At 39.4% G+C, this 10,863-nt stretch overlaps 1 protein-coding gene across 1 annotated transcript in view; it reads right to left on the reverse strand.

The window, feature by feature from the left end:
* mmp15b (matrix metallopeptidase 15b) overlaps positions 1 to 7,304 on the reverse strand; it is a 32,382-nt gene extending 25,078 nt beyond the window's left edge. The window contains exon 1 of the mRNA XM_007560708.2: positions 6,451 to 7,304. Within this exon, the coding sequence (XP_007560770.1) occupies positions 6,451 to 6,570 (120 nt within the window). The 5' untranslated portion in view covers positions 6,571 to 7,304. The remainder of the gene's footprint in view (positions 1 to 6,450) is intronic.
* Positions 7,305 to 10,863: the final 3,559 nt, after the last annotated feature.

Consider the following 10,863-nt stretch of genomic DNA (forward strand, 5'->3'; position numbering starts at 1 on the left):
TGTGTGTGTGTGTGTGTGTGTGTGTGTGTGTGTGTGTGTGTGTGTGTGTGTGTGTGTGTGTGTGTGTGTGTGTGTTGGAGCATGAAGAAGTGTGCTGAGGGTTGAACTGGAAGTGACCCTAACCCACCTAGGACTTAAGATAAAGAAGTTTAGACCATGTCCAGTCAGCAGAAATCTGCAATGCCATAAAGGGTCACTATCCATAGAAAAAAAAGAGAAATACATTTCCGCCTAAGAACTCAGAAATGTTTAGATTAATCGCAGACATTTCTATAAAAAACAAAGACATTTCTATGTTTCAAAAGTAGAAGATTTGCTAGAAAAAAACTCAGAAATTGAGATTAATTTCAGAAATTTTTTAGAAAAACTATTTCTGAGTTTCAAAATTTGTGACTTAGTGCTGCCTTAACGCTGTGAATCAAACTAATGTCCTCACTGCTAAATGTGCTGATGACGGAGAAACAAATTACTGTTACAGGAAACTGTTTATCCGCTGTCAACTGTAGCCATGCTAACTACCCGGAGCATTTTCAAAAGGATCTGCTAATACAGAGAAACTGTAGCGGTAGCAGATAGCAAGGGGGCGAAAGAGCAGCGACACATGAGATTGTGAATGGCAGCGCTAAGACCTGCCTCTGGACTCTGACTGGTGTTCCTAGTTAGCACTGGGAGAAGACAGAGGAGACATATTTTTTTTTCACAGATTGTCTAATACCATATTGTAATGTTGTTTCAACAAATATATAAAAAAGTATTTTTCATAAGTTACATACTTATGAAAAATACTTAAAGCAGCTTTAAGATACCTGCACAAAAGCTCTGCACCAACGGGGGAAACAAACTCTGGTCCATTTGAAGCAGAGAGAATGCGTCAGGTGTGAAAACATCCTAAGACACAAATTACATCTTAGATCGCCTACATGTTTGTCTGACTGCTGGGGGTAACACCTAATGAAAAAGCTAACTTTCCACATATCTGTTGGTATTTACAGCATGTGTGGTGTATGTACCAGTGGATCCCTGCAGCATCTGATGCTGATTGGTCTCATCACGGCGTTTATCTGCTATCAGATACAAGGACAGGGTTGCAGAGGAAGAAATATGTCTGGAGCCCCTGAACCCCGCCTCCCTCATCAGAATCATTAAAGCACCTCAGTCTGGACGCTTACCCTTCATCATCAGCTGGGCTGAATACAAAACTATCTGAGAAAAGGGAATGGCCTTGCAGCTGCGTGTGCGTGTGTGTGTGTGCCCACCCGGTCTTGTCTATTAAATGGTCTTTCAAAGAGTCCTTGAGTCTACCTGCCAAAAACAGGCCCAGCAATATACAAGGAGTTGTAAAACCTGCCAGTGTGGAGACTGTGTGCATAAATATGTGTGCGTGTCTGTGTGTGTGTATGCGTGTGTGTGTGTGTGTGTGTGTGTGTGATTGTGTGTGTGTCCACCACAATGTCAGCCAAGATCCTAACAGAGCTTTTATTCTGAGACTTGGTCTGCTGCCATGTCTCAGACATGCAAGTCTTACTGAGAGGATGGATTGGAGTGGTGAGGGAGAAACACAGGCAGGCCAGGAACAAGATGACAATTTCATTAGTTCCATTTTCTGATTTTCCCTGAAATGCACATCAAGGGTAAGAACAAGTCTGGTTTTAGTGCTCAAGAGAACATTTAACTGTCTGTGGTAATAAATGTATTAATCAATCAAAATAGTTTATTGTCATCAATCGGTGTAGCAGTTAGCTCGCTTGGTGATTAAGAACTTTCCAACTGATCACACAAATGTAAATGTAACTGCTACAATTTCTGTTTTCTGGAAGTGAGGACCATAAACAGTTTTGCAAAAATCTTTTCTTCTGCTTATTATAACATATTAGTCATAAATAAGAAAGTTTGTCTTCCTTTTTATCCAAACTATCTGCCATGTTGGTAACTGTTTTAGTAGTGTTTTAATGCTTTTTCTTCTTTTATTTAAATTATTGAAAGTTTGAAATTGCACAGCTGGAATAGAACCAACATAAGTGAGTCGTGCCCTAAAAGTTAAACAACTCGTAAAATCCACCGTTAGTGATTTTATTCTTTGCTTAATAAAGGTAATTTCCCTCCTGCTAAGTTTGTTTAACCTTCTGTTGTGAGTGAAATTAGTACAGCCGCCTATTTGACATACAGCTCCCAAAACATCAGTCTGCTTAGTGAATGGATGGAGCATGTCATCACTACATCCATGTTGCTTTCTGTACACCCTTGTCATCAGTGGTGTTGGAAGAGGTACTGGTGCCTATCTCCAGTGAACGTTTTGGGCGAGAGGCGGGGTACGCCCTGGATAGGTCGCCAGTCTGTCACAGGGCAACACAGAGGCAGACAGGACAAACAACCATGCACACACTCACACCTAGGGGGAATTTAGAGAGACCAATTAACCTAACAGTCATGTTTTTGGACTGTGGGAGGAAGCCGGAGTACCCAGAGAGAACCCACACAAACTTGAACCCGCACAAAGATTCAAGAAGCTGTAGATGTTTGAGTTGTGGATGAAGACAGAGTCTATTGTTTGTTAATATACTGTCACACAATATGGAGACAGTGTGTATCAATATTGCTGATATAGTATGTCTCATTTTAAAAAATGCCCTACTAAAGTTAGCATTCCTCTGCCCCATCTCGTTGCTACAGTGATGTGAGTATTTGGGGACGTGGGGATCGGCAGTCACTTGGGAGTAGTAGGGCTTTTGCTGGAATGCAAGGAGTGGGCATGTTGCAGATACCAGAAACAAAGAGGTTACAGACTGAGGAAGTCGTCTATTGCAGCAATAAGTCACCAGTTAATCGTCCTTACTCTGCTCCCACTGCTGAAACCTGCATGTTCACATCCACTTTATTCAAGCTGCTCTTATCACGTCCATGTTTCCGTGTGTGCTCGCTCATCGCCGTTCTGCCCCAGCTCTGCTGCAGCAGACAACGGGCTCCATTGTGTTTCCTCAGTGCCTCAGAGTCGCAGGCCCGGCCTGCCTGAGCACGGCACGTGCATCCAACTTAAGAACAGCTGTCACATTCAACTGTCACATGCTCCGCAGCTGAGATGATCCGCCACCATCCCCATCATTTATGACACTTCATCCTTCTTTCTAAGACTTATTTATTATACTCTTAAAGTGATGTCTATCCTTCTTATGTTGAGGTCTCGCTGATTTTCTAATAATCCCTCTCTGTTCACTCGGTGCTTTTAACCTCCCACTTCATCCTTTTTGTCCAGACAGAGTAGGAGTTGGGATTTCAGGCCAAGGCACAGTCTGAAGATCATGAATAAATTGTATGTAGGATTTTCAGTGAAGATGTAAAACTATCTAACACTTGTTTTGTTTATGTTCAATGTAGTCTGCTTTGAAAGAAAGGAGTTTTCAACTTATTTAAATTCTGAGGCAGCTAATGATGATGATGATGTTGATCCAGGTTCTCTCGCTGAATTCATTGATGCTGTAGTGTGCCAACATTGGCTGGAATCTACCTAAACTCGGCTGTGTTAAGGACTGGAAAACGGTAGTGGTTTTTTTCTTGAATTTGGGCCTGAGAGTTTACTCCTTTAGTTCTCCTGAGCCAAAACAGAAAAAAATGTTACATAACTTATCAGAACCACTAATATATTAAAAATATTATGTGTCAAAGTTCTGAAGCACATACCAACTTCAGAAAGGGTCAACTCTCAGTGTTGACCCTTTGCACGTGATATCATGCACTTCAATAACTGACCTTGAAACAGCCTATACAAGCGTCAACTCCTGAAAAGCTTGTCAAAAACAGAACTGGTAGCCTCATGTTGCTTTTATTTAGCTGATTTTACTGTAAAAATGGTGATATGCTGGCTGCACAAACAGGCAAGGACTCCTACACTTGTTCTTTTATTGTAAACCTTTTAATGAGGAAAGAAGACAGTGATGGATACCAGCCGTCAATCATAAGGACTGGCAGCCATCAGTGTATTCACAGATTTAAAGTGAACAATTTCTACATGGTAAGAAGATTAAATGTCATATATTTCCTTAGTCAATAAGCTTACCAATATGCAATCAAATATTGCAGTATGGAGTAACCATGGATAAAATGCCTCACCATCATGTAGCCTACCATATGGAAAAAAAAGACTGGTTAACACCTACACTTTAGTATGCTATCAAGTCTGTGGTGTAATGGGAAACACCATTTATGACACAGTGGAATAAATCATGTGGAGTGAATTCAGGCAAAGTTGACGATTTGATCAAATCAACAAACACCTCAGGAGGGAGGAGGAATGGGTTGGTTCTAAGATAGCTGTGTCTAACTTTTGAAAATACCGCCATCTGAGCCCCGACTAAGTGTGCTTCTTCCAGACAGATTAGCTCAACTTGAAAAGTCGAAGCCATGGCAGTACGATTTTTATGACTAGATGGACTGCATGCACCAACACGGATGTTATTCACGTTCAACAGGTGGCATCAAGCACAAAGCAGACTGAGAAAAGAACAGATCAGGAGAAGAGAAACGACACTACTTATTTGTTTTTTAGAAAATATGTGGAGACGTGGTTTTTTATTCAATTTGGATCATTTTAGACAGTATAAACCACGGCATGATCAGTCCAGGTTGTGGTGAAAAGTGTATGTCTCTCAGGAGAACTCTGTGGTTCAACGGAGCTAAAAATATGAGCTCATTAGTGTGGACATGGTCCAAGTGGTATGTGGCTGTGAAAAGATATGCTTAGGGAAATTTCTGATTAAACTCAATTTTAAAATCTTATCCTATTAAAGAACTAGCTCAATTTTTACACACACAAAAAATGATCAAAACTGTGTAGAAAAAGTTGACTCAAGATGTTGACAGACCTCAGTACTGTTTATATTCCAAATCATTCCAGTTGTCCAAAAGGTCACGAGGGGTCACACCAGCTGCCTCACAAACCTTTGCATTTAGCCACAAAAGTTTGGAAATATCTCATTTATCTCATAGCTTTTGTCTTGTGTCTTAGCTGAGCACATTTGCACACTCTGGTTTGTTGATAGCCAAACAGATAAAGCTGTAACAAGACTGACAACCTGATCCCCAGGTCACTTAGTGTGTCAGGCATGCTCACCTACAATGACCGGGAAGTCTGCCAGTCTGTCTTTATCCCTCTGTCAAATAACACAGAAAAGCTCCAGCACCGATCGTCTTCCTATTAGCTGCGCTGTCAGCCATCATCTCTGTGGTTTAACACTCAGAACAAACAAGCAAGATGGAAAACTGTGAAACTGACTCCAACAACAGTGCATGAGGTGCTGCTTCAAGCCCAGACTTGATGCCTTTGTATCTACTAAACACTCCTGAATGAACTTTTTATCAATGGGTGCAAAGTGAAACATAATTTCTGTTGTTGAAAAACATCCTGCTTGCCTGAAGAAAGACAGAAAGACATTCTAAAGCAGAAAACCGAGCCCGAACATGTCTAATCACTAAAAGTGGGGAAATGAACGAATAAGCAACTTATGTAGGAGATGTAGCGATCAACAGCTCAGGTGGGACAATCTGTTGGCTAAGGAATCCACAAATGTGTCAATTAAGGTAACAACTGTGAGACAAAGCTGGAAGCAGTCCAATTTAAAGTTTGCCACAAACCACATTGACACACCAAACGCTTGGAAGAAGGACTTTAGATAAGATAAGACCAGAATTTAACTTTTTTATTGTTCAATATGACAATCATTATGTTTGGTAACATCACCCAGAAAAGAAACATCTACGTGATGGTGGAAGAACCATGGTGTGGGGGGATTGAGTGGATGGAAAGACAGATGGATGCTATTTTTTGGACTTATATGAAGGCTCATAATGTACTGATTTAGATCAATTCATATGTTTGATTTAGAATGGTCCAGACCTAAATCTACTTGAAAAATTTTCAAGACTCACAGATGTAATTTATTTATTTTTGCAAAGACTCTCCTTTACTAAAAAATAAACATTTATGTCCCAAAATGTGTGAACCTGGTAGAGACACACCCAAAGCACCTACAACTGGAATTGCAGTGAAAGGTGGATCTACAAACTAGTGTGAATTCAAATACACCACACACTTTTCAGATTTAGATTTGTAAAAACAAATTCAAACCATGTGTTGCCACATATAAAACACAAACAAAACACAACTAAGTTTGTGTTCGTAATAAAATGTGAATAAGACAAAGAGGCATGAATACTTTCACAAGATATTGTTTATGACTGTGTGCTCAAACTGTTATTAGCTACACTGCTAAACAGACTCCGGTTATACCTCTATTATTAGAGACAATAGGCTTCTGACCGTATCCGAAGCCTTAAAACAATGTTTTGTATCAGACCACATGTGATTCTTTGGCTAAACAGGTTAAATTGCCGACTCTTTCTGTGACTCGAATGCTCTCTCATTCACAGAGTCAGTAATCAGTAATAGCTGAGTTTTACCTCGGCATTGAAGCCACTTTCATCTTCCGCTCCACGCGCTCCCATCGTGCACAGCCACAGCGCGAGCAGGGTCCGTCTCCAGAGCAACCAGAAGCAGCTGTCCCGTGAGGAGACGGCCATGATCCGGGAAAATGAGCGATGCTTCTCAGGGGTTCAGCCACAAAGGTGTCTTAACTTATGCGGATAAATCTTACTTCAACTTTCTCCTATACGCTCGCGCAGTCTTCAGGAGAGCTCTTGTATCCCGAGAAGACGCTCCATGGTTACGTTTCAGTGTTCCTCTGAGATGTTGACTCGTGAGTCCGGACAGCTACACCTTCACCAGAATGTTGCTATTGTGCTCTTATCTGTAATAGGGGTTGAGCACGTGAGCGCGCACCCCATGTATTCCACAACAAAGTCACCGCTTGGAACGTGCGCTTGTCTTGTAAATAAGGGAGAAATTTGTGCCTCTTGTACGTTTTTTTTTAAATTATTATTATTATTATTATTATTTTTACCTAGTTACTTAAGTGAACAGCGTCTTGCAACCACGCTGAAAATCAACTGATATAGTAACATGGTCTCGTGATAATCCTCGGGAGCAGAGATACTGAAGTTGCCTGGATAAAGTTGAAACAAACAAACAAACATAGTTCGCCGCGCTCACCACCAATTCCTATAGCTTTAGCGACATCTGAGCAAAAATAAATTAGTTACAGTACGCAAAACAAAATGCGTTTGAGCTTATTTACGCTTCCCCCTGGCTTTTATGTCCAGTTTCCCTTTTCCCGGCAGGAATCCTCCTGGTCAGTGGCTCTCGGTCCTGTCCTCAGTCAGGGTCTGCGCTGTCACCCTGCTGGAGCCGGTGGGAGAGTACAAGCGGCACCGCGTGAGCGTCAAGTCAAATACATTGATGACGTATTCTTGATTTTCAAAATAAGTCGGACCGGACTGAGTTGTAAGTTTACAACGAGGCTGCCCCAAATGGCGTCTTTTATGTTTCCAAAAACTAATAATAATACACGAAGCACCCAATGATGCGTTCCATTCAATTATTACAGATGAACTACACGTAGAACACATGAAATCGTTGACTTCGATTTAATTTTTTGAAAGTCATTTAAATTAGTTGCTAAATAGAAAAAACAAATGCAACTTTTTTTTTAACATAGATAGCATATTTTCCCTAGTTTGGAAATATTTTAGTATTATTTTGAAGGTGAATCTATTACCTGGAGTTCGACATAAACCACCCCTCATTGTGGTTCTACCACAGAGCTCATACTGTCACACACAATGCAAATAAAGGCTGCTGGTAAGATAGGCTAAAGTTAAACAGTGTTGGACATGGTGACCGCTCCCATAATTCAGCAACCAGCCTGAACTTCTTGAACATTTTCCAACATTTTCCTGGTTACAGCCACAAAGAGTTTGAATACTTATGACCATATGGTATTTCAGTTTTTCTTTTTTTAAAAATTTGCAAAAATTGCTACTTTTTTGTATTTTTCTGTCAAGATGGAATGCTGAGAGTACATTCCTGAGAAATAATATTAACTTTTTTTTATTTTAGCAAATAGCTGCAATGAAACAAAGGGCAAACAATTTAAAGGGGGATCCAGTTATGTTTCTCTTTATTCCGTACCTACTGTATCCTCAAAACTGTTTTATTTTTGCAATCACAAAAATAAAACCCTGTGGAAAATTTGGAGAAATAAAAAATGTTTTCATTCACAGCATAATGCAGGGCTCTAGAAATATAATAGCTGAACAAATATTGATTCCAACCAGTCCTATGTGACAGCAGTACTGCACACATTGATTTTTGGATTGATGAAATTTTTAATTGTTCCAGCAGAACAGCTTTTAACCTGCTGCTGTCAGACAAATGGAAACTTTTCAGGAAATATAAAGAAACATTTTCATCTAAATGCAAATTCATCCTGTTTGGTCAAAGCAACAAGTACTGTGTGATAGTGCTCACTAAAGCTGTATCGTTAAAACCTCAAACAGTTGTGAAGAGTTACAAATTAAACACAATGACTAAAGATGGAGATGCAAGGTTTCTGCTGGACGGTGACAAACTGATGTGTCTTATGTACTACTGCCCTCTACTGTCGGGAATAGTGAAGTATTTTTCTCACCGCAGTGCCATGAAATCCATTTTATCTATACATCCTGTGAAAACATTATTCTTCCCCATCTCTTTATTGAAATTAGTAGCAAACATTCATGGCGAATACACTATCTGAGTTGTTACCAATAAAACAGGACAGACTAGTTACTGGCAGACATTTGCTTCTCTAAATGCTTTGACTTCTTCACATGAAATGTGATTTACATGATTTTAGATCCACTTCCTCCACAGTTGTTGATTCCAAACTATTTCAGACACACCTTGCTCTCCTGTCTGTTCAGAGGTAGGTTATGTTTCTCTTTATGTTTACCCTGTATTTAAAAAAAAAAAAAGATATATACTAGTATACAAATATCAGACTCAAACTACTTTTTTTTTATTAAGTGTACAGAAATTGTATGTAGTACAGTGTTTTTGTGTCTGAATCAGGGCTTTGCCAACTGCAGTTACCTTAACTGATTACATGTCTGGTGTAATTATGATAAATATTTTTTAAAGGATATCAAACAGCACTTCTGGTTTTATACCTAAACGTTTTATCTTCTAAGATGGTACTCTTTAAGAAAATGCATAGTTTTATTTCAGTTTGATAAACAAACCAAAAGACAGTTCACACATTAACTATTTTCTCAGAGTTACGATTCTGAAGTCCTGAAAACAGACTGCTGCTCGGCAGTGTTATTATTATGCATAATTTTTATTCACAGTTAATTTTCCTTTTACATTGTTTTATTACTCTTTGAGATTCCAGTCTTTTAATGTAAAAAAAAATATCAGTCTTTGTGTTACAATAAGAAATTTTCAATTCTGAACCTGTCAGGGGTATTAATATTTTTTGATTGCATAAATAGAGGAAGACAGATAAACAATTCTGCACACAGTTAAAGTAAACTGGTGTTGTCTTGACTGGCTTGAAAGGAACGAAGTCTTGACACTTCATATCAAATATCACAGAGTTTTCTGAAAAACAAATGGGAGCAATTTTTATTCAAAAATTCACACCATGTTGACTGACCTTCTAGCTTTCTTAATCAAGTCAGCCAACGAAGGCTGCTGTGGTCAGTTTGAACAATAAAACGTAATTTGTAAGAAGTCTAGAAGATATTGCTGGCCCGCCTACTGCAGCACTAGGGCCAGTTTATAGCGGTCGCCCTTGGTCAGATTGGGGCAGCTATCTGCATAAAAAAAAACAGAAAATGTGGAGGAACAGAAACTAAGTTAGTACACCCCTGCTGACAGGACATCCCCATTGCTTCCCCATTGTCTGCCTTGCTCTTCTTCAGCGTCGTGCTAAGACTGCATCAAGGGTTACGAAGCTGTGAATTGGCATGTGAATTGCTGTGACCAACAATTGTATGGCAGACTGGAAAACTAAAGAGCTGTACAGTCTTAATTCTAAACTTTTAAGCTATTTTATTGGCTATTTTTAAAATACACAGAGATTTGTATCTAAATAATTGTCCATTTTACAGGATGAAGTGTTTTGGCATTTTTGTCCTTTGGTGGCCAACATTGTTTATTCCATTCCAAGGTATGGGATCTGTTGCAAATGTAACATCGTCCACATGTTGTAGATTAACCAACATCACCATAAACCAAACTGAGATTCGATCATGTAATAATGGTCTACATCAAAATGGCACAAAAAGTAAGTTTCAATCTATTCATCTATCTTTATATATATATATTTTTTTGGTATGCACATTCATTCAAATGTTTTTAAAGTTGGATGAATTTACATACACTGACTAAATCATACAACACAACACTTGGGGACGACGGTGATAGGAGTTTGTCCTGGAATAGCTGGATATCTAGTTTGATCCCATCCACCTCTGTCATTGTGTCCTTGGGCAAGACCCTGCTGGTGGCAGTTGAAAGACCCAGTGGGGCCAGTGCATGGCAGCCATCCCTCTGCCAGACTACCCGACAGCAGCTGTGGCCACTGTCAAATAACTTGCCACCATCAGTTTGTGAATATGTGTGTGAGTGGGTGACAGAATGTAGTGTGAAACGCTTTGTGGTCCTCTAGACTTGATAAAATGCTATACTTTATCAAGGCCATTTACCATTTCCGGTTTAAGGTCAGTTCAGATCACCAAAATTATCTTTACTTGTTTGCGTCAAAGTTCTTATGTTTACATAATGTTTTTGTATGAGGAAAGTATTTTACTCTGAATCAACATAGGGTTATATATTATGGTAGTTTTGTATGATAAAACATTTTGGTAACACTTTATTTGAAGGGGGTTGAATTAGACTGACATGACACCGTCATAAACATGAATAAGCCT

This window comes from Poecilia formosa, unplaced genomic scaffold, assembly GCF_000485575.1.
Source record: "Poecilia formosa unplaced genomic scaffold, Poecilia_formosa-5.1.2 Scaffold119, whole genome shotgun sequence".
NCBI classification, from domain to species: Eukaryota; Metazoa; Chordata; class Actinopteri; order Cyprinodontiformes; family Poeciliidae; genus Poecilia; species Poecilia formosa.